Raw genomic sequence first — 23,546 nt, forward strand, 5'->3', positions numbered from 1 at the left:
ATTGTTCCCAAACAAAACCCTTGATATGCCTTGACTAATTTTCACAAAGTAAACAATAGATAGATATTGTATATTATGAAAGACCAACGAATTAAAAGGAAAAAGGACACAGTAAAAAAGATAAGGAAGCAGTAAGGAGCCGCAATGAGGTGGAGGGAAGTCGTCACTAAACAGTTTAAGACTTAGTGTAGCAGTATTATCTGATGCTGAATTATTTTGGTTTCATGGTGTGTAGCTTATTATGTATTGAAAAATGTATGGATTAACTGTATAAATAATGAAACTCAATAAAGAATATATTATTAAAGAAAGACCTGCAAGCAGCCATCATGCTCTGTCCACATGAGCCTTTTTATGTTAACGTCTCGTTCATCTGTGGGCCGCAAGACGTGACAGCCGACACATTGCATTTCTAGAATTTATCCCTTTTTGCTCCATTCCACCACCTTCACCCCGACTTGTTTATGATGGATTTTGTGTCACTAGAGCTATTTGCAATGTGAACAAGCGACACTCTTGTTACACTTGAACATGGGAGTGGTTTTCACCCCCCAGAACTGACGTGGAGAACCTGCTCACCTTGACTTTGGTGAAGAGGAATGGATGTATAAACAGGCAGTCGGCAACTACTGGCATTTCCCTAGCCAATGAGAGTTGTGGTTTGAGGGCTAAGAAAAGGCTCATTTCCGAAGATGGATGTGTTGAGAACCTAAGAAGAGCTCTGCAAGTGTCCATCCAGCCCAGCATCTTTTTCTCACAGTGGCCAATCACTTGCCTATTAACTTATTAACTACTAACCCAATTTGACCCCTGTGCCTGTTGTTGCAATGCTGTTCTTCAAGGGCTGACAGATGCCTGCTTTTCACATTCGTAAGGATAGCACGTCTGTCAATTTGACACCAGACACATTCAGGAAAACACTATGCTGGTCATATCCATAAAGAAACAATTTACATATTAAAATTATGCCGCACCTCACAACAGGGCTGCCTAACTGGGCCGGGATAAGTCATATGTGCATCTTTCAAATAAATAAAAAAGACAAGTAATAATAATATAATAATAATAATAATAATTTATTATTTGTACCCCGCCCATCTGGCTGGGTTTCCCCAGCCACTCTGGGCGGCTTCCACAGAAACCAAAAAACACTAAAATATCATACATTAAAAGCTTCCCTGAATAGGGCCGCCTTAAGATGTTTTCTGAATGTCAGGTAGTTGTCCATCACCTTGACATCCGATGGGAGGGCATTCCACAGGGCGGGCGCCACCACCGAAAAGGCCCTCTGCCTGGTTCCCTGTAGCTTCGCTTCTCGCAATGAGGGAACCGCCAGAAGGCCCTCGGCGCTGGACCTCAGTGTCCGGGCAGAACGATGGGGGTGGAGACGCTCCTTCAGGTATACTGGGCCGAAGCCGTTTAGGGCTTTAAAGGTCAACACCAACACTTTGAATTGTGCTCGGAAACGTACTGGGAGCCAATGTAGGTCTTTCAAGACCGGTGTTATGTGGTCTCGGCGGCCGCCCCCAGTCACCAGTCTAGCTGCCGCATTCTGGATTAGTTGTAGTTTCCGAGTCACCTTCAAAGGTAGCCCCACGTAGAGCGCATTGCAGTAGTCCAAGCGGGAGATAACTAGAGCATGCACCACTCTGGCCAGACAGTCAGCGGGCAGGTAGGGTCTCAGCCTGCGTACCAGGTGGAGTTGGTAGACAGCTGCCCTGGATACAGAATTGACCTGTGCCTCCATGGACAGCTGTGAGTCCAAAATGACTCCCAGGCTACGCACCTGGTCCTTCAGGGGCACAGTTACCCCATTCAGGACCAGGGAGTCCTCCACACCAGCCCGCCCCTTGTCCCCCAAAAACAGTACTTCTGTCTTGTCAGGATTCAACTTCAATCCATTAGCCGCCATCCATCCTCCAACCGCCTCCAGGCACTCACACAGGACCTTCACCGCCTTCACTGGTTCTGATTTGAAAGAAAGGTAGAGCTGGGTATCATCTGCATATTGATGGACACCCAGTCCAAACCCCCTGATGATCTCTCCCAGCGGTTTCATATAGATGTTAAAAAGCATGGGGGAGAGGACGGAACCCTGAGGCACCCCACAAGTGAGGGCCCAAGGGTCTGAACACTCATCCCCCACCACCACTTTCTGAACACGGCCCAGGAGAAAGGAGCGAAACCACTGTATGACAGTGCCCCCAGCTCCCAACCCCTCTAGACGGTCCAGAAGGATGTTATGGTCGATTGTATCAAAGGCCGCTGAGAGATCCAGCAGAACTAGGAAACAACTCTCACCTTTGTCCCTAGCTCGCCGGAGATCATCAACCAGTGCGACCAAGGCAGTTTCAGTCCCATGATGAGGCCTGAACCCTGATTGGAAGGGATTGGAAGTAATGCCGCATTTCCTCCTCTGTTTTGCTCTGGCCTGGACTGAATTGGACCTCCAACTTCACCTCCTCCCCCCCAAAACCCCACTGCAAGCAACACTTTGCTTCCCCAGGCTACCATTTCCACAAGACCCCCCTCCTCACCCCCCACCCTGGGAGGCCAAGCGGAGTCTGACCCAGGTACCCCTTCGTCCCAGCTGGCCGCCTTCTTTGGGAGGACATCCCAGTCGGGGGCACGGGGGGGGGGGACGCGGTGCCCACGGTATGCAAGGAAGCTGTAACACGACAGCAGCTGATATATTTACTGCCTGCAGCGGGGCAATATCAAGGGCTGCTTGAATAACCTTTTACAGGTTTATTTATGCAGAGGCCAAGGCTCTGGCCCCCCGCTGGGCCAAGCAGCACAGAGGATTCAGCAATTCCAGCTCCCCTCATAAATCAAGCTGGCGGCTGGCTTGAGTTACGAGGGTCTCCCAGCAATGACAGCCAGCTAATCCCGGCCTCCTTAGCTAGGATTACTGTCCATCATAGTTCATTACCTTGGGGCCCAATCAGTGCCCCTCATCCTCTGGGGCGGGACGAAGAGCACATGTCCACTGGGCAAGAGACACTTGCTGCCCCGAAGACCTGTCATCGCAGCTATAAATAAAGTGACTTGTTTGCAGAAGAGCAAATTTAGCCTGTCCAGAAGGTCAGGGTGGCAGGGAGCCCAGTCTGGCTCCAAATAGCCCTCCATTAAAATGGTTGTCATGCTTGAGTTTCAGGACCAAAGGAGGAGAGAGGCGAGGGCCTTGAAAGGTGGGAAGAGGGCAGAGGGGCAGGAAGGCGCAAAAGCTCCGCAGGGCTCTCTGCCTTCCCTCACCCTTTGAGCACACGGAGCGCAAGGTTCTCCCTGAGGGGACCCTAAAGGGACTTCTGGGCTGTTCCGTTTCAGTTCACTACCGAGCCAAATTTTAAAGTGCTGGTTTTGACCTTAAGAAGCCCCAAAGAGGTTGAGACAAGGTTATCTCCAAGATATAAGAATGTAAGAAACGCCCTGCTGGATCTTATCCAGTAACCTGTTCTGACAGTGGCCTGTGGGAAGCTCACAAGCGTGACCTGAGCACCAGAGCAATCGCCTCTCCGGTGGTTTCTAGCACCTGGCACTCAGAAGCATTGTTGCCTCCAACCCCAGCCATCGTGGCTCGTAACCTTTTCCCCTTTAGTCTGCTTTTCTGTGGTGGCTCCCATTTTGGAGAATGAGTTCCCTTCAGAGATCAGGTGAGCACCCCCGATGGCCAGAATGGAGTGGGACTTTCACAGACAGAAACTGAGCATGTCAGTCCCTCCCTGACATACTAACTTCGGACGCAGGTGGATATTTTATTTTGTTTTGTTTATATTGAGGAGCGTCCCCTCATGTGAGCTCTCTCCCCACAGTCTGAATCAGTGGAGCCCAGAAACAAGTTGGCCTAATAGGAGGGATGGCTCTGTCATCAACAAGCCTTTACCATTTCTTTTGCCAGGGAACGTGGTCAGTTAAAGAGGTATTATATGAAGAAGGACTTTCTTTTTTATTAACTATTTTGTATTGTTGACCCAAATCTCCTGACACTCAGAGGCTGCTGCTGCTGTCCCAGCAGATGGGAAAGAAAGGCAAACTACCTTAATTGCACTTTCTAGAAGAATATGTGATCCAGAAAATTCACAATTCTCAGAATTTTGTGATGCAATTCTCGAGCCAAATAATGTGAACAAGAATGTATATCTTAGGGGAATGTGGCTAAAATGCATATACAGGGAACTCCTCATTTACACGTGTCCAATATGTGCACAACCGCATATATGCACATCAGCCCAAACCCAGAAGTGGGGAAAAAGGACAAAAATGGCCCTAAAATTGCATAGAAAGACTCCCATGACCTTGGCCTTCTCCAGAATAATGTGCATAGGGGGTGTATTGGGTCGAGCACGTAGTGGACTTTGACCAGGGAGAGCCAAGTTCAAATTCCTGATCTGCCATGAAAGGAGTTGAGTGATCTTGGACCCTGTCACTTTCAGCCTAACCAACCTCATAGGGCTGTTGTGAGAATAAAATAAGGAGAAGCAGCTAAAACTATCAATCACTCCTGAGTGCCTCTGAATACCACTTGCTGGAGAGAGTGGGCTCATGTCCTGCTTGTGAGTTTCTCATAGGCATCTAGACAGTGTTCGAAATTCCCCAGGTGCCAGGTGTGTTTTGCTACTGGTGTGGGTCCAGTTGTGACTATGTGGAGATTTCCAGGCGCCAGATTGGAAACTGACTTGGGCACAGTCCTCCATCATCACATCAAGGAAAGTAAGTGCAGGGCTGAATACAGATCTATTTGACTGTGCTGCAGCTTCTCCACAGGCCACCCAAATGGAACTCACAAACCACAGTTTAAAAACCTCTGCCTTAGTCCATAGTTAATACCATTTCCATTTCCACTGTGTGTGTTTCTCCTTCTTGCATACTGGGACAAGTGAATTGTTGTGCCAACAGGCTATAGTCAAGCAATGCAGTCACAGAATCGTATAATTGTAGTGATGGAAGAGATCCTGAGGGTCATCTAGTCCAACCCCCTAGATTTAAGGTGCCATTTGGTTATATATCTGAGTTTCCAACACTGCACCTAGATGGCCACTGAGAGAAAAGGATGCTGGACTAAGTGGGCCATTGGACTGATCCAGTTGGCTCTTCCTGTGTTCTTAGACCCATGTATCCCACCCCGAGATTCTTGAAGTCAGTATGGGGGCACTGACAGGTGGGTCACCAGTCTTGCATGCAGAGGATTCCCTTTGCATCTTGTCTTCATGCAGAACATGGGTGGAGAGAACCCCTCCCTTAAACTTCAGAGCTGGAGCCATTTTTGCCAAGGGGTGAAACGTTTCCTAGCAGGCTGGCCTTTCAGCTGTCACAGCTGCCGATGGATTCCAGTCTGTCAAATTCTGCCTTAGCACAGCTGTTGGGAGGAAAAAGAAGGAAGGATCCGTGATGAGAAGCTGCTGAGGCTGTTCAGAGCCAGTGGGGCAGCATGTTTTTAATGCACTGGGAATTTGGAGAAAATGGAAGGACACGGTGACAGATGCTGCCGTGTACAGTTCTGCAGTTTACCGCATGGGGCATCTGCACAGAGACCCCAAGATTCCCAGTCTGAGCTTTGTCTTTATAAAGAAACCAGGTTAAATTGCCGGCCTCTCCAGCCAAAAGGATCTCAGGTGGCATCCATGGCTGGAGAAAGCCTATGCCTGAACTCTTTGATCACTGCCAGTCAAGAATACTCAGCTGTAGACCAGTAGTCTACTACTGCATGAGAACAAGGCAGGATCATATGTAGTAGGGTTAAAGCATCCTTTCCCATGTTGTTGTACCCATTTGTTATTTCTCCCCCTATCATCTCTGGTCAAACAAGCTTTTGCTGAGTTTTAAAGCTCTACAAAACCCTACAAAGTCTGTTAACAGATAATGGTGGTAGGAGCATATGACCCCTCCTCTCTTGTGCCACCTTCAACACTCTCCAAAAACTGCTTTCCCGATAAGATAGTGCCAATTATCTCCTACAGACCCCTGCTTGAGCCCCAGGAAGTCTGGAAAGGAGATGCTTAGAATGGACGAAGATACACCGTAACTCTTTTATGGAAGGCTGATGATAAAGACTACAGAGGTGGTGTCAGTGCCATGGATTAAGAGGATTTCAGAAAACCTGAGCTGCCTAGAGGAAAGAGATTCCCAAGTGACTTGCAGAGGCCAGTCTGTCTGAATATCTTGGGGGGAGGAGGAGGAGGAGGAGGAGGAGGAGGAGGAGGAGGAGGAGGAGGAGAAGTGAAGAGCATACCGTTGCCTTCAATCTTTCAACTGAAAGGAAATGGGGAAACCTGACCTTATCCTTAGGATGGCAAAGAAGCAACTATCCCATCTTTCAAGGCCTAATTAGCCGCTGCTGTAGGGGCAGCATCTTATACGTCTCCTGTGTCAGCCTTGCAGAGGATGCCCAGCTTGGACAAAAGAGACAGTCTTTCCAGGCTTCCTGCTTGCCCACCTCCATGTTAGCTGGTGGCATGGGGAGCTCTGCCTGGTGGTTTGGAAGGGGACTGGATCTGCATCCAATAACCACTTAGCTTCTACTCTCACCAGCATCTTTGGCCTACATGGTTCCCATTCTTGACTCCACTGCAGTGCACAGTGCAACGTAAGGTGTTGTTGTATCACAGAACCCATGCTTTAGGCCAGGGACAGAGAACCTGAAGCCCTCCCAATGTTGTTGGATTACAGCTCCCATCAGTCTCAGTCAACATAGCCAATGGTTTGGGACGCTGAGTGTTGAAGTCCAGCAATTGAATGGAATGGATGGAAAGAGCTGGGGGGTTGGGGTAGGAGACACATGGCTATATTTAAAAGTAGAAAGAACAGTATCATTGTCTGGCTAGGTAACTTCCCAATTCACAGAAGCTATTTTAAAGGGCCTTCTGCAACAGAAGTGGGAGCTGCCTATTAGCATCAATGACGAAATCAAAGATTTTATGTAGCTTCAGTTGGGCACAAGTGGGCCCACTCACCCTCAAATGCCCCCCCCAAAAGAATAAAAATAAATGCAGGAGGGGCAATTCCAAAATAAGCCAATGAAGACTGAGCACACTCCGTGAGCACCAAATGCTAACTAACTATTCAGGAGGTGGGAAGGAGGGAAATAGGGATGGGGATGGGGAATGGAATGTAGTGAACAGAAGCCGTTCACATTGCACCATTTTTTGTGACAATAGTTAAATGGAATTCCTGTGTCTAGAGATACTTTTTCTTTGTGTGTCAAAGTCTGAGGACAAATGAGAGGGACTGACCATCCTCCCCAGACCATGGAACTTCATTTCAAAATATTCTTTTTAGGTCCTCTTGAAAATTTGATAGCATGTTACTACACATTTATCCAAATTCATACCTTTCTTGCAATGTTGCTTATTATACACATTTTTGCAATATATTTCTCGTAATATAAAGGTAAAAAGGTAAAGGTAAAGGACCCCTGGACGGTTAAGTCCAATCAAAGGTGACTATGGGGTGCAATGCTCATCTTGTTTTTCAGGCCAAGGGAGCTGGCATTTGTCCACAGACAGCTGTCCATGTGGCCAGCATGACTAAACCACTTCTGGCGGAAGCCGTGACGGAAGCCAGAGTGCCTGGAAACACTCTTTACCTTCCCACCAAAGTGGTACCTATTTATCTGCTTGCACTGATGTGCTTTCAAACTGCTAGGTTGGCAGAAATTGGGACAGAGCAACAGGAGCTCACCCCGTTGCGTGGATTTGAACCACCGGCCTTCTGGTCAGCAAGCCCAAGAGGCTCAGTGGTTTAGACCACAGTGCCACCCGCATCTCATAATATAATGCAGTTTTATATGTTTTCACTGATACATGCATTCTTATGAACACTTTCCCCTAATTTTTGTACACATTTTTTTCCCTTGGAGAATTTATTCATTGCAGAAATTAGACAAGTGAGATTTTTGAAGGATAGCTGCATTTCAGTTTGCATATCATTTTGAAAAAGTGCCTTTCAACACGAATTGAATGGAATTTCTCTCCCATCCTTAAACTAGGTCAGTTTGCATTAAAAATGTGAACCAAACTGAATGTCTTTCCCCCATCCCTATATTCTGAGCCAGCTGACTGCCCACTGTTGGAAACACAATCCTGGGCTCGATGGACCTTTGATCTCCTCTCACAGGACAGTTCTTCTTTTCTCCCATTAAGTGGTGTCAGAGGCAAGCCACAAGGATGAATGAAACTCCAAATGGGAAATGTAAACAGAGAGACAACTGGTGCCGAAATGGTGCACATTCAGCGTCTCCTCCTCCAATGAGCACAAGCTGAACAAAACACTGGCCTCCCCAGCTGCCATCTTCTCATCCATCCCCACATCCAGCTTCCCCAGCCCGCTGTGGAGACCATGCCTGATTGGCACCTGGTTAGATTGCACTCAGCTGTCCCTGATATTTGACACACACACACACACACACACACCCTTCCTGCCACGCTAAAGAACACGGCAGCCCTGGGAAAGAGAAATAAACATGTGAGAGAGGGTGGGTTGAAAAGCAGCAGCGCCCTGGGAGCAAAATAGCCCCTAAGAAGTTGCAAACCTCTTTGGTGGAGGGAAGAGTCAGACCTTAGGGTGGTCCTGGTGGAGGAAGCCTAAGCCTTTAGAATATGGCTAACGGGGCTCCATGAAGGAGATCCCTGGACAGAGGTTCACAACCAGTAAGGATTTTGATTTCAAAGAGCCAGTGGGAAGGGATTCCTTAGCCTGGACGGCCTCTTCCATGCTCATCTCCCATCAGCACAGAACAGACGCATCAGGCTCTGCCGGCCAGAGAGATTTTGTGGAGTAGGAGGCATCGTGGTTCTGCTTCCAAGCGGTGGGGCTTGAACACAGGGACCTGTCTTTGCACCTTTGGGAGTATGTCAACATTGCTGCAAGCTGCAGATGGGGCCACCGATGGGATACCACCGAGAGCTCTGGCTGGGACACCCAGCACAGAGAGTGGAGGTAAGGCATGGAATCAAAGAGACCTGCATTCTTGGGGGCTCCCAAGCCATTGGTTCGGGGAGTGGTGGTGCCTCTGAAAGTAATCCTTTAGTTAGCACAGATGAGCAACATCATAAATTTGCAGCAGGCTGGAGGGAAGTAAAGGGAACTGAAAAAAGAATGAGAAAGAGGTATCCATACTGTGCACACCTACTTATTTTGTTCCACTGTCACTTCTGGTTGCACAACCTATCCAGCAGGTTTCTTATACCACCTGGAACCCTGCAAAGGCTGGGTGCCGGTGGTGAAACCTGGGTGAGTGTGTACATGCATATAGCAATGGTGATCCCTCTTTCAGTTCTCTTGAGAAAAGTAGCATTTATTTCCAGCCTCATCCAAACTCCTGCCCACATAATCAGAGCAGCAAAGGGAGGAATTAGTTTCCACTTTCTCAATGCATGGTTAGAGTCTAGAACAGAGATTCCTGACTGTGTTAGCAACTGCAATTAAAGAACCAGGGAGCCGGAGCTTCTATGGATTAAGTAATCTGGGATTCAAGAATGGGTGGCCAAGAATAAATCCTGAAAATATATGGGATTGTGGCAAAGAAACAGAGTTAAGTGAGGGAAGAACAGGAAATCAGGACAATATTTTGAAATGGGCAGCGGGAACACCACAGATCCTTCAGATCTGATCTATATTTGGGCCCAGTTGCTGGTGTGACCATCTTCCTTCAGATCTGCATGCTTTCTGGAGCAGTATTAATAGATAATTGTTTTTCCGTTTATACTCTCTTGATCTGAGATATTTTCTAATCCTTCATTTACTTCAACTTCAAGCCATGCAAGAGTAACTGGAAGTAGAAAGGGCAAGTATGCCCTGCAGAGATTTGACCTAATTCAGAGGGTTTATACTCTTCTGTACTCCAGTACTGAATGTGGTGGGAGGCAAAGTAATATTAGCAAGAATGTCAAGCCCTTGCCCCAAAGAGCTTACAATTTAAATGTTGACAGCATCCCAAACACAGGTGCTCTTGGCTCACAGTGGCCTTGCACATGTCACAGCCTGCCACATGTCCCCCCCCCCCCTTGTGCCAATGGAAGAGGCTTCTGAAAATGATGCCTGCTGTGAAAAGGCAGAGTGGAATTAAATGCCTGTCACTTTTTCCTTCCAGAGCATGGGGTCACCCACTGAAGTTGACAGGCAGGCAACAGATTCAGGATATACTTTTTCACAAGAAAGCTATTAAATATGATAGCTAAGTGGAACCTCCCTGTTCAGAAGCACTGTATCTCTGGGTACCAAGTGTTGAGATAAGTAAGAGAGGATAGGTGTTGTCTTCATGCCCTCCTTGCAAGCTTCTCAGAAATTACCCAGATTGACATACAAGATTTTTGTTCTACTCAGTCAGAGCAGGTATCTTAGAGAGCTGTGTTGGTCAGGGATATAGAAAAAGAGATATTGTACTTTCAATTACAATAATTATTAAGGAGTTTATAGAGGCTGACCAATAACATAATTATTTGAGTGGCTCACAAAGATAAAACTATAAATTTCAATATGAATTATAAGAACAATTGCAGCACTTTTTTTTATATACAATCAGTGTGATAGAAATTCAGATTTTAAAACCTTGGGAGAACAAAGAGGCCTTCAGCTGGCACTGAAGGTGCCAGTTGAGCCTCTCCAGTGTACCTGGAGTGTCACTGATGAGAAAGGCCCTCTCCCTAATAAGGATTGGGAGCAATTCAATTCAGCAACTAATTCTCACTTTCTGAAACAATCCCTGAACTGAAACACAACCATTCCTTAAAAAATTCACACTTCTCTTAAGTTTGAAATGCAATTCTCCAGCCAAGTAATATGTGTACTTACTCAGTAATATGTGTATTTACTCAGGTGAACTGTGCATAAAAATGTATAATTAGTGAAAATTATTGAAAAGTGCAGTACAACTGGGAAAATTCCTTTGCAAAAATGTGTCTACTAGGCAAGATTGTGTGCAAAAATCTGTGCAGTAGAAATTCAAAAATGCTGATTAATTTTCATGAGTGTTTTGGTTTTTTAAAGACAACCCTGCAAGCCAATATGGTAATGTGAAGAACTCAATTTGAGAGAAACTGTCAGATTTGCCGATCTCTTCTCCTGAGTAGCCACTCACCTCACAGAGGCAGGAAGTGGACAGGAGCCAGTGAAAATCTTAGTATGTTAGCCTGTCCTTTAGACTGAAACTGGCCAGTTAACTCTAGCTGGGAACATCAGCGTCCCAGAGGTGAATGAGAAACAAATTGTCTCAGGACAGCCTGTCCTGGGTTAATCGCTCCTGCTTTGCAGTGTAACACCTGACCCTGCAATTCAGTCTATGCAAGCACCCAGGATTAGCTTAGGTTAAAGGAGAAAGTTATTAAACTCCTGTTTATCATTATTTCCTGTTATGCTCATAAACACTTCCAGCGGCTTGGACAGAATAAGCAATTGTAGGTGCTTGTCAGCCATGCTTGACAGGGGCAGATTTGAAATGCCATGAAAGGGTAGGAAATGGTGTCAACCTTTTTTTCTTGAAGTGCAATAATATTTCTACCAATGGGCAAGGTGGTGGAGATGATGGGAAGGAAGACACTTGGCTTTTCTGCCTCAGGACCAACCTCCCCAGCCACACCGAAGAGAGGGATCAAATTCAGACTGGAGCAGTGGCATTAGGGGAGACGAGGATTTTAATAGGGCTGGTCCAATACATTTTGCTGCCTGAGGCAGCACAGGCCTCTCCTGCTTCCATATAGTGAAGCTGATCAGACTAGCAACAGCTGAACCTTGTTTTAGGATCGTTTCCTTCACAAAACCTGAGGACATTTGGCAAGCTTAGGGGGCACAGGGCAGCCTGTGTGGCACACAAAAATTCTGCCTTCAAGCACTTTGTTGCCACTCTTCCCACCCCTCGCATCCACCACATGAAGCGGCTGCCTCACTCTGCCCAATATGAGGGCCAGCCCAGAGTTTTAACCACATCATTTCCCCAAATAATTCCTTCCTAAAGCTGTTGGTAGCCTGCAGCATATGTACAAATGGTCAGATACCTGTATAATATCTGTATCCTCCCCCCATCCGCTCCGCTTTACAAGGTTGAAAGCTATTGAGAGTGATTATTTTAGATGTGGAAGAGGGACACCCTCTCTCCCCTGTGGTGCTGCTGCTTCACTTACAGGTATAAGAAACCAAGCAGCTGTATACAGTGCTTTAATGTAAAAAGAAAGCATATTTGCTACATCTTTGGGCTGTTCCTGACAATGTATTTTAGAGAGAGGTAAATATGGGATGTGGGTGGCGCTGTGGGTTAAACCACTGCCGCTTGGGCTTACTGATCGGAAGGTCGGCAGTTCAAATCCCCGTGACAGGGTGAGCTCCTGTTGCTCACCTAGCAGTTGGAAAGCACATCAAGTGCAAGTAGATAAATAGGTACCGCTCCGCCAGGAAGGTAAACGGCTTTTCCGTGCGCTGCTCTGGTTCGCCAGAAGCGGCTTAGTCCTGCTGGCCACATGACCTGGAAAAACTGTCTGCGGACAAACGTCAGCTCCCTCGGTCTATAGAGCAAGATGAGCGCACGACCCCAGACTGGATCTAACAGTCAGGGGTACCTTTACCTTTTAAATATTGCTTGAGGAGGAGCTGGTGGCTGCTGCTCCCCATCACAGCCAGCCCCACACAAATGTGTAAGAGCCTGTGTGAGGAGGGCACACCTAGCAGAGGCCCAGGGACAAGACCAGGGGTAGGCAAACAAAGCCCAGTGAGCTGGATGCGGCCCAATTGCCTTCTCAATCTGGCCCGCGGATGGTCTGGGAATCAGCATGGTTTTACAAGAGTAGAATGTGTCCTTTTATTTAAAATGCATCTCTGGGTTATTTGTGGGGCATAGGAATTCATTCATCCCACCCCCCAAAAAATATAGTCTGGCCCACCACATGGTCTGAGGGACGGTGGACCAGCCCATGGCTGAAAAGGGTTACTGACCCCTGGATGAGGCCCATGCCTTGTACGGAAAGCAGAGTCTCCTCAAAATCCAGTTGACCTTCTTTCAGCTATTATAGACGATGCTCTGCTAGATGGACTCAGTGGTTTGCCTTTGGGTAAGGCAGCTGCCTCTGTCATCTCTGGGATGGGCTGAAGCTCATAGGAAACAGAACACCAGGGCCACCAAGGAGGTGCAAGAGAACCCCAGAGAGTCACTCCCAGTCCCCACAGGCCGGGTGCAGCCAGACTTCAGGCCTATAGGATCTCCCTTGTGTCCACCAACAGGGCCAGCTCTTCTGTTAGGTCCCTGTTAGGATGCGGAGCAGGGCGTGGAGCAGAGGCGTTGGGAGACAGAGTGGCATGTGCCAGGCGGACTGGTCTGCTGTGGTGGAAAATGCTGTCCTGTCACCAGGGCTGAAGCAAGATTCAGCTGCTAGTCCACTTGACTTTGATACATGGACTGGGAGGTTCAGGCTGACATCTCCACCTTTAGGTTGCAGGAGAGAACGTCCCTCTTCAACCTGGCCTTGGGCTGGGGGTTATGGTTTGTGCAAGGGAGGGTTATTGGTTCTGTTCTGCTCTTGCTTCTTTAGGTATTTTATGTTTCTTATTTTGTATTTTTATGTTGTGAACTGCTCTGAGGTCTATGGGTGAAGGGCAGTATACAAATTAATAAACAAATAAAAATAAAATGGGGAGTACAAATTTAGATCTGAGTTTCTACAGATTTGAACACAAAACTGTCTGGCACAGCTGCACAATGATTTGGTCTAAGCTAAGGCAACCCATTAATATTCTTCTTTTACAGGAAACAAAATGACAGAGAAACTTTTTTTAAAAAAAACTTGCTATTTTACTTGTTATTGTTAAATTTGGGGTATCAAATTACCCAGATCTACCTTCTTCTCACTTCAGTTATAGGAGCTATATGAGCCGGCCAAAAGGTAAAAGATAGCTTCCAATATTCCTAACAGCAGGCAGGTAAATAAGAACTTGAAAAGAGCATCTGCTGGATCAGGCCAATGGCTCACTTAGTACAGAATCCTGTGCGCTCTTGGCGCACCTGCCACTCCCAGCAAGTGACATTCAGAGAACATTGTGGCTGGTGGCCACTGATAGCCTTCTGCTCCTCCATGCACTTGTCTAGGCCTCTTTTAAAGCCATCCACGTTTGGTGGCCATCACTGCCTCCTGTGCTGCATGAAATGCAAAACCCTCCTGAAATAATAACGTTTTATTTTATTTAAGGGATTTCTTTTTTAGAATGGCTCAATAAGCCCCAGAAATTCTTTAATGAAAGGAACATCTCTCCCCCACCCCCTCAAATACCGTATTTTTCGCTCTATAACACGCACCAGACCATAACACGCACGTAGTTTTTAGAGGAGGAAAACAAGGAAAAAAATATTCTAAACGAAATAGTGGATATATGATTTTTGTGGTTCATGCTGTGGCCACAGACATGTGATCTGACAGTGAGTTTGGAGTAGCCCAATGCAAAAATCCTGAGGATCCATGTGGATCCATGCTTTGTAACCACGGAGGAGGGAAGGAAGGGGAACCATGGATCCTCTGCTCACATTCGCTCCATAACACGCACAGACATTTCCCCTTATTTTCTAGGAGGAAAAAAGTGAGTGTTATGGTGCAAAAAATACGGTATATGCCTACTTACTAAATGGATACTTGATTCAAAATTTGTATCTTACTTTTTGTTGTTGTTGCTTTTGCAAGCCTTGACATTTTAAAACATGAATTTCATGGAAGAGGTATAAGGGAAGGACAACCTACTTACACTATTACACAAATGCACATTGATCAAATACTTTAATCAACTTTAAAGTCGTGGGAAAAGTTCATTTCATGTATTTTCAACAAACATCCATAGAATATTTGAACAATGAGGCATTTTAATTAGTAATCCAAAAATAAATCAGACCTAGTTAGGGATTTCAGGTTGTTGTAAGCACTGTGTTTGTATCCCCTTGTAAAAACCTGCACTTTCAGACAGTTTTGAACAAAACTGCAGTCTGTGGTCACCTATGGCCCATGTGTTACTAGTTATTCAGATCAGTGACACATTCTTGAAGCTGCTTATAAGAAGAAATGTGTTAATTGGCCCAAAGAGTCAGAATGAGATTATTAAGGTTGCTTCTGCTCTGGCCCTTTTCTCTGGAATGAGAAGTGTATGTTATGGCTACACCAGGCGGGCTGTTGCTACAGTTTTAAGGGTCTCTGAGCTTCCTGTTTGCAGGTTCAGCCCACTGCATAACTTCCCTTTCAGTGTGGCTGGTGGATTAGTGAAAACCGTACAGTATTTAATCAGGTCTAATGCGCCATCGAATCTAACTGATATCTGAATCGAACAGGTATCTGAAGAAGTGTGCATGCACATGAAAGCTCATACCAATAACAAACTTAGTTGGTCTCTAAGGAGCTACTGGAAGGATTTTTTTTTTATTTTGTATCGAATCTAGTGCGCACCTGTTTTCAGAACCTTGAAACCGAAAAGAGCATTTGCTGGCGAATGTAAATGTGCCATTGAATCAAATGCACACCTGAATTTTCACCATGTACAGTGATTTGGCCAAAAAAGATGAGCATTAGATTCAAGTAAATATTGTCCTTAATCACTCAGGGGAAAGTGAACACTCTCTCTTTCTCCTTTGTATGTGAAATAGCTTATTTTCCTACAAAATAAATAAAAGGGGAAATCCATCAAGGTAACCAGTAATGAAAAGCCCTCTCCCAGGGGACTCCATTACTGATTTCCCCCGCCCTCAGCAACACGGGAAGCGGAACCAACGAGACAGCGAGGGCGCGATTGCTAGAAGGGCCGTTCCTTGGTCACCTGACCGGCGTCAGCTGACGTGGCCGCTCTCCCCCCCGCGCGCGCGCGCAGCTCCTCCGGTTCCCTCCTCCGGCCCGGCCCGGCGCGTCTCTTCTCTGTCATGGAGCGCGACGCCAAGGCCGCCCGGCCCGAGCCCCGCTTCGAGGCCAACCTGGCCTCGACCCTCAAGACGCTGCTCTTCTTCACCACGCTGATGATCCTGCTGCCCATCGGCCTCTACTTCTTCTCCAAGGCCTACCTCTTCGAGGGGCTCCTGGGCATGTCGACCCGGGACGGCTACTTCTACAGCGCCGTGCTGGCCGTGCTGGCCGTGCACACCGTGCTGGCGCTCTTCGTCTACGCGGCCTGGAACGAGGGCGCGCGGCAGGGGCGCGCGGCCAAGCGGGACTGAGAGGCGGCCCGGCCGCCAAGCCCCCGGGGGCCGAGTCTCGCCCGCGCCCGCGCTTTGCACCGTCCCCCCCCCCCCCACCACTCCAGCAGCCTTTGTCGTTTTTAAATTGCCGCCCTGCCTTCTCGTCCCAGGTATGTAGCCGTCTCTTGGTCTGCCGTAGTCGAAACCAAACGGAGAAGTCCCTTCGAGTAGCACCTTAGAGATCAGCTCCGTTTGTTGCTGGTATGAGCTTTCGTGTGCTTGCAGACTTCTTCGGATACCAGGGAGCTCCAGGAGCCCCGAGACCTGGCAGAGTTGGGAAGACTTAGAAGGAGCCTCGACAGCAGGACGGATCCCGGAAGCAGTTTCCACAACCTATCTGCAGAATGCTGCTCGGAAACGTTTGCTTTGCTTAGTAACCTGCCTGGAACTGTTTCGAAATGAGCAAGAGAATTCGTCAAGTTGAACATGAAGGATTTGAGAGCTTCGCCAGCAGAGCCTGGACCAAAAATGGTTGAAGTTCGTGTGAAAGAGACTTTATTCCTGTGTCTTTTAGATTTGGGGGGGGGGGTTCCAACTTCAGGAGCCTTGACTGACAGTATTCTGCCTACAATTCATGGTTAAACAGTCACGTGATAATTACACTGATAATTACAAGTTTTCTGCCTTGCCACTAATGTCTGTTTAACATTATTTGTTGTGGAATTATGGGGGAAATCGCCACTTTTATGGTGACAGCACTACAGTACACCAAAAAAACTTCTTTATTTCACTGGAACCTGCTATACAGGATTCAGCACACAAGCCCAGCTGAAATGCACCAATGTGCAGCTAACTTGGGTTAGCTGTTTCAGTAGCTAATGTGAAGTCCTGCGTAAGGACAAATTTTTCCTTCAGGTGAAGTTAACTTTCACAACTTTCCTGTATCTTGAATATTTTATCATTACCCTTCTAAGGTTTTATATACTCCGTTTTTAAATCCTAACATAAGGCATAAATCCTGGGATTGAAAATGTTTACAAATGAGAACCACCTACTTGTGTTACTATAAAGCACTAGGAATAAAGGAATATTTTAAAATGTAAGGATGTAGAATAGTGACAGTGTCTTAAGGGGATCTGTAAATAAGTTTTACGCTTTTTAAAGGAGGAGGAATCTAATGTTGGGCAACTTGCTGCTGCTTTATATGAATTGCAAATTTATCTTGTACTGTATTGTGTTGAAATTTCTCTTTCCTCCCCTTATCTATGGAATTGATGTATTGTGAACCTTTTTGATAAAACGTAAGCATATAGCATAAAAATAAAAAATAAATAAAAGGGATTTCCTTCTCAATAAGCTTTATAGGAGGGTTTTGTTTAGTGCTATTTTTGGGGGGGTACTCAAGGATGCACAATATGTACTGTCGCCTCTTTTCCCCCAAATGTTAAAAGTGTGGCATTGTAGCAACTTTATGGTGAGTACCAGCAACTTTCCCCCCTTTTTTTAAAAAAAGCACTGGTTTTGTGTTCAGCGTACAATTCGGGGAGGGGCAGTGCAGCATTGTAAAGTATTGTGTTGAACTATAATTTTTATAGTGCAGGAAGTCAATGCCACAGCTATGATAAAAGTTCCTGGGTGGAAAGTTACTCCCAAGTTATCCAGTTGAGTAATAAAAAATTGTTTGTAATGTTTGAAGTAAGCAAAATTAGCCTCATTGTAGGTACCTCTACAGATCTTTCCCCTAGAGAACATAGCAATTATTTATTTAGAAAAATACTTTAGACTGCCTCTTAAACTAAATAGATGTATTCAACAGTGCTTTGTTTTTGGTTGTTGGGGGGGAGTTTCTTGTTTTTTTGTTTTTGTTTTTTGAAGTTTTCACAATAAAAGAAGCAAATTAATATACAGGAAATAAAGAGAAGAAAGAAACTAAAGAAAGAAGAAACTGAAGAAAAAACTACAAGATCCTCCCTCATCACTATAACTTAGCTTTTATCCCCTACAGAGGAAAGTGTGCCTTCCCCACTCTCACCTGGCCTCATCCTTCTCTTCCCACAGCCTCCCACCCCGGGAGATCTCCCATGACCTGTCTAAACTGTCCTTCCCCTTCATCTGAGAGAAAAGTAAGGAGAGAAAAAAGAGAAAGAAATAGATAAAAGGACATCATTTGTCAGTTGTGTATACAATATTTCTTAAAAATAGTCAAATGCTCAATCTAGGTTATCCAGTTAGAAATCCCTTTAATTGTCATTGTTTTCCCAGCTGTCCAGTGCTCTTCAGTTCATTTACTTTTTTCAATGCAGAAAGTTGTGCTGTTTAGCTTATTTTTGTTGTTGTTTTGTTAAGAGTGTTCTAGAGAAGATGGTTGTTTTACTGATGATTTGTCAATATGATTTGTGTTGTAATTATGTCGTTCTGTTATTGTCATGTGAGCTGTGTGAGTGAAAAGTGGCAAAGGAATATAATAAATGAAATCAGGGTGATGTACAATAAAATCTGTGAATGCAAAAAGCATGAAATACCATAAAATCAATACAGAAGGCAGGTAGTGAGCTTGATGCCCACTGTACATGCTGACATCTCCCATGTTCCTGGTTCTTTACAGGAGAGAATGGTGAGGTTTCTCAGTGCAAATCTTCAGATTCCAGTGGTGAGGAGGAGGCCAACTTGGGGAAGAAGAAGCCACGTAGGCAGAGGACTCATTTCACCAGCCAGCAACTCCAGGAGCTGGAGGCCACTTTTCAACGGAATCGCTACCCAGACATGACCACCAGGGAGGAGATTGCAGGCTGGACCAATCTGACGGAGCCCAGGATCAGGGTGAGCGGAGAGCTGTGTTGAGGCAGGCAGAAAGTGTAATTAGAGATGCAAAAGCTGGGGTGGGGGGGGGGTCAGAAAAAAGCAACACCCCATTCCCCCCCAAGCCTTGTCTCTCATTTTTCCAATTGAAAAACTGAAAATTTGGGGGAACATGGAAGGGGGGGGGGACATGAAATATTGTCTCTCTTACAATAAGTGAAATGCTAATGCACAATTATTGCATCAGTGACATGCTGCAGAATACGTCTGCAAAAAACAAACAAACACCAGACCGGAGGGGCCTCTAGAAATTGCTGGGGCAGGGCAGGAGTGAGGTCAGGGCAATGCAGTTGCACTAATGGGAGCACCAAGTTGGCAGCTGTGGCGCTTCTGCTGGTGTAGGCAGCTTTTAGTCACTCAGAATGTGTGGTGTGAATATTGTCTCCCATAAAAAGCTACAGCATTAGAGAATAATCATGCTATGCTGTAGGCATCATATTTAAATGGTGGTCCAACCTCAGGCATGCTTGGAGGAAACCGATTACTTGGATCCATTCCAGTGGCTTCAGCATTTGCCAGGTCACTGAAACTGCCTTGGCTACCCTGGGTGATGGCATTTGTTGAGAGAGAGAGACAAAGGCAGTGTGACCCTGCTCATTCTCCTTGGCCCACCAGCGGCTTTTGATACGGCTGACCATGGTATCCCCCTGGAGCACCTCTGGGAGGTGGGGATTGGAGGCACTGTGCTTCAGTGGTTCCACTTCTACCTCCAGGGCCATTTCCAGAAAATAGCTATGGGAAGCTGCTGTTCAGCACCAAGGGAACTGACCTGTAGTGTCCTGCAGGGTTCCATATTTCCTTACCTGCTATTCAACATCTATATGAAGCTGCTGGGAACTACCATCGGGAGATTTGGAGTGAGATGTCAGATAAATGGATGACATCCAGCTCTATCTCTCTGTCCCATTTGAATCGGGAGGGGCAGTGATGGAATGAATGTGGGTCCATAAACCGAAGCTGAATTCTGAAAAGAGAAAGGTGTTGTGTGTCCCAAGTTCTCACACCTGGGAGATGGAGTTGCGCACTCTTGCAATGAGCAGGTCTGCACTGTGCTCCTGGGTTCAACTCTGTCCCTGGAGGTTCAGATGGCTTCAGTGGCTAGGAGTGCCTTATTCCAGCTCTGCCTGATCTACCAACTATGATGCCTATTGGATAGAAATGTCTCGGCCACAGTATTCCATGCTCTGGTAACTTCCAGACTGGATTATTGAAGATGACTCAGAAACTTCAATCAGTCCAAAATGCTGAGGTTCCATTTAGAGCTCACAGACTCCTGTTTAAAAACAGCTGCATTAGTTGCCAGTTCATTTTCAGGCCCGGTTTATGGTGTTCACATTAGTGTTTAAATCCCTAAATGACTAAGCCTTGAGTCCTATCAGGAAAAAAGGTGGGGTATAAATGAACAAATAAAAATATATATAAATACTTGTACAGTGGTACCTTGGTTCTCAAACTTGATTCCGTTCCAAAAAGTTCTAAAACCAAGGTGTGCTTTCCTATAGAAAGTATTGCAAAATGGATTAATCTGTTCCAGACTTTTAAAAACAACCCCTAAAACAGCAATTTAACATGAATCTTACTATCTAACAAGGTCATTGATCCATAAAATGAAAGCAATAAACAATGTACTGCAGTCACACAATCAGTCAATCGATCAGTAGCTGAACTGGGTTCCACACAGATACAAAAACAGAACAAAAAAGCCGCAAAATAGCAAAAACAGACAGACCTCAGCGTAACATTCAAAACAGAAGTGTGGCACTCAAATCAGAAGTGTAACACTCAAAATGGAGCTTGTTTGGCTTCTGAAAAAAGTTCATAAACCAGAATACTTACTTCAGGGTTTGCAGTGTTTGGGTTCCAAGTTGTTTGAGTACCAAGGCGTTTGAGAACCAAGGTACCACTGTATACTGCAGTTTCATAAAACATATCAATGTGGTTTTCTACAATTCCATATGCACAATAAAAAACTATCTCAATGTAAACTTGTAAATGTATTTTATCCTAAAATACACATTCATAAGGCATTTTTGTATGTTTTTGAGCCACAAATAATACCACAAAATCTAGAGAAGTACTAAATCTGAACAATAATTTTGTATCGGCCAGTTTATTTGTTTGAGGAACGAATTAAGTCAGTTTGATTAAAAATGTGGACAAAAGGAAATTCTTAATCAGTTCACTCAGCCACTGAATTTTACGGACCACTGCATTGGAGAGTAGAATTTTCCTTTCTGCTTCTTTCTTCCTTTTTCTCCCTCAAGGTTTGGTTTAAGAATCGCAGAGCCAAGTGGCGGAAAAAGGAGCGCCACCAGCAGACAGAGCTCTGTAAAGGGCCGTTCAGCTCCCAGCTCAACGTCTTGACAAGGAACCCATATGAGGACCTTTACCCGACCTACGCCTACAGTACCTGGGCTCCCAAGGGGCTGCATGCCAACCCCATCCATAGCAAAGGGTTCCAGCTCATCAATTCCTTTCCACCCCAAGGTGTGTTCCCAGCAGCTTCAGCAGCCTCCACGTCTGGTGTCCCATCTCTGGAAACCTTCAACAGCCTGGCAAGCCCTTCTGGGCCTCCCAGTTCACCGTATGGACCGAGTGCCTCACAATTCTTGTACAGAGACCCCTGCAACTCAAGCCTGGCTGGTTTGAGACTCAGAGCAAAGCAGCCACAGGCCCCCCTCAACTATGGTTCTCCTCAAAATCCAGCCTTGGGCCCCAGCTCCAGCCACTACAATTTGGACAGGCCAGTGTGATGTTGGGGCCCAAAAGAAGGATAGCCTGACGTGTTTCCTTAGAGCTCTTACTGGCAGTGGTTTCCGGGAAGGGTTTGCCTCCATAGTTTCTCTTCAAGGGGTGAACAGGATTCACCAGCCCTGGAAAGATGAGCACGTCTAGCCTCTTTCAATCTGGATATTGCCAAATAACCACCTTTCATAAGACACTTCACACAGTCACCTTTCATGGAGACAGTGCCTTCTCTGAAACTCCAGAACCTGAAGGCTACAAACTGCCAATGTTATTCTGGTTTAATCTGAACCAAGTTGTGTCAGATGCCCAATGTATTTTTATTTCTTTAGTAGGAGGCCAGAGAAAGTGAAGGGCAGGACTTTGGTCAGGCATATAGTACTGTTAAAGGGGGGAGCTCATCTGTTATGACCAAAAGTAGAACCCCAAATGAGTGATGAGGGAACAGAGGAAAAGCAAATCTAAGAAAGCCAGTAGGATACTTGGTGTTGTGTTGGTTTACTGTTCTGATCCAGTCAGGTCAATTTCATCCAATCCATTAACTCATTGAAGCCTCAGATAGTCATTCCCAAACTGGACTGCCTCTCAGTCATTGGAGCAGGAAACATTTGATCTCTGGGTTGTGGGTTCAAGGCCAAGGCTGGGCGACCATTTCCTGAGTTGCAGGGGGTTGGGTTAGATGGCCCTGGCGGTCCTTTCCAATTCTACAATTCTAGGATTCAAAGGTTGAGGGGACTCTGGGCAAAACGATGGTGCTCCCTTTCACCACATATGCCTACATTGGGGGCCCTTTTACAATTAGAAATATGTACTGGGGGCCGGTTTCCTGAAACATCTTGGTTCACCTCCTCCCAATGCCCTTGAAGTTGAGTTGTTCCAGGGCACTATAGAGGAATAAAATGACCACAAAATATGGTAGCGCTGGGGTTGCTGTGTTTCTGTGGCAGTGGTCTTTTTTGGGAAGGAGATGCTTTCCTCGCACTCGGCCTCTTCCATTGATCGGTTTGGAGGGTCCCTCAGCGGCTTCAGGACCTCAGCACTTGCTGAAACCTGTGCTGCCTCCCCCCCCCCCCGAGATTATTTATATCCAACATGTTTTGAAGATTTGGCCAAATTTAACATTTATTGTTTCCATTATCAAAAGGGGGGAAACCATCTCTCTGCAAAGCTAGGAGGGTAGGCCATTGCAGCCTTCTTCCACTAAACAGCCACAACATCTCCACCCTCATGTATGTCCTATAAGCTAATCACTGCCTGATTGCCTTGAACTACTCAGGATTGCTCTGAGCGAATTTTCTAGAGCTGGTCTGTAAGGGTAGGGGGGAAATTTGATTCAATTTGAAGTTAAAGGCAAAGCTGTCTAATTCACACTGTTTAATAAATATGTGAACCAAAACACAGTTGTCCTTTGAAATTCATGCTTCTCCAGATTTTACAATGCAGATCTTCAGCCAAATACAAAAATGCACATAGTAAAGCATGCAGAAAAATGTATGCATTGGTGAAAATAACACAAAAAGCATTATGTTAGGGGATTTTACTTTTCAAACTAGTGTATACGAACATAAAATTGCATGTGAATATTAGGATAAATTTGCACTAAAATGCTGGTGAATTTTCATGTGGGCTTATTTTTTAAGAATCTCAAACTGATGTGGAAATGTGGAGAAGTGAGTTTAAGACTGGAAAAACGAGAAAATAAGGGAACCTGAAGGTGACAGTTTTGCCCTCTCCTGATAGCTTCCCGCCTGCGCTCACTATATTTGTTTGCATGGGAGATGGAAAACCCATTCAGCATAAACCTTCCCAGGCTAGTTTTGCC

At 45.8% G+C, this 23,546-nt stretch overlaps 1 protein-coding gene across 3 annotated transcripts; it reads left to right on the forward strand.

Annotated features, from left to right (window-relative positions):
- Positions 1-8,389: 8,389 nt before the first annotated feature.
- On the forward strand, positions 8,390-23,120 carry LOC310710463 (pituitary homeobox 3-like). 3 transcript variants are annotated; one of them, XM_083511324.1, is made up of 3 exons: positions 8,390-8,934; positions 18,726-18,940; positions 21,244-23,120. In XM_083511324.1, the coding sequence occupies exons 1-3, from the start codon at positions 8,847-8,849 to the stop codon at positions 21,730-21,732; spliced, it is 792 nt and encodes a 263-aa protein (XP_083367450.1). In that variant the 5' UTR covers positions 8,390-8,846; the 3' UTR covers positions 21,733-23,120. The 3 variants fall into 3 exon arrangements, 1 of the variants encoding a protein (XP_083367450.1); XR_014528077.1 differs by lacking the exon at positions 8,390-8,934 and adding an exon at positions 15,781-16,290; XR_014528078.1 differs by lacking the exons at positions 8,390-8,934; positions 18,726-18,940; positions 21,244-23,120 and adding exons at positions 15,781-16,290; positions 16,406-17,476.
- The last annotated feature ends 426 nt before the right edge of the window (positions 23,121-23,546 follow it).

Source organism: Podarcis liolepis (genome assembly GCF_965112155.1).
Source record: "Podarcis liolepis genome assembly, chromosome: 7".
NCBI classification, from domain to species: Eukaryota; Metazoa; Chordata; class Lepidosauria; order Squamata; family Lacertidae; genus Podarcis; species Podarcis liolepis.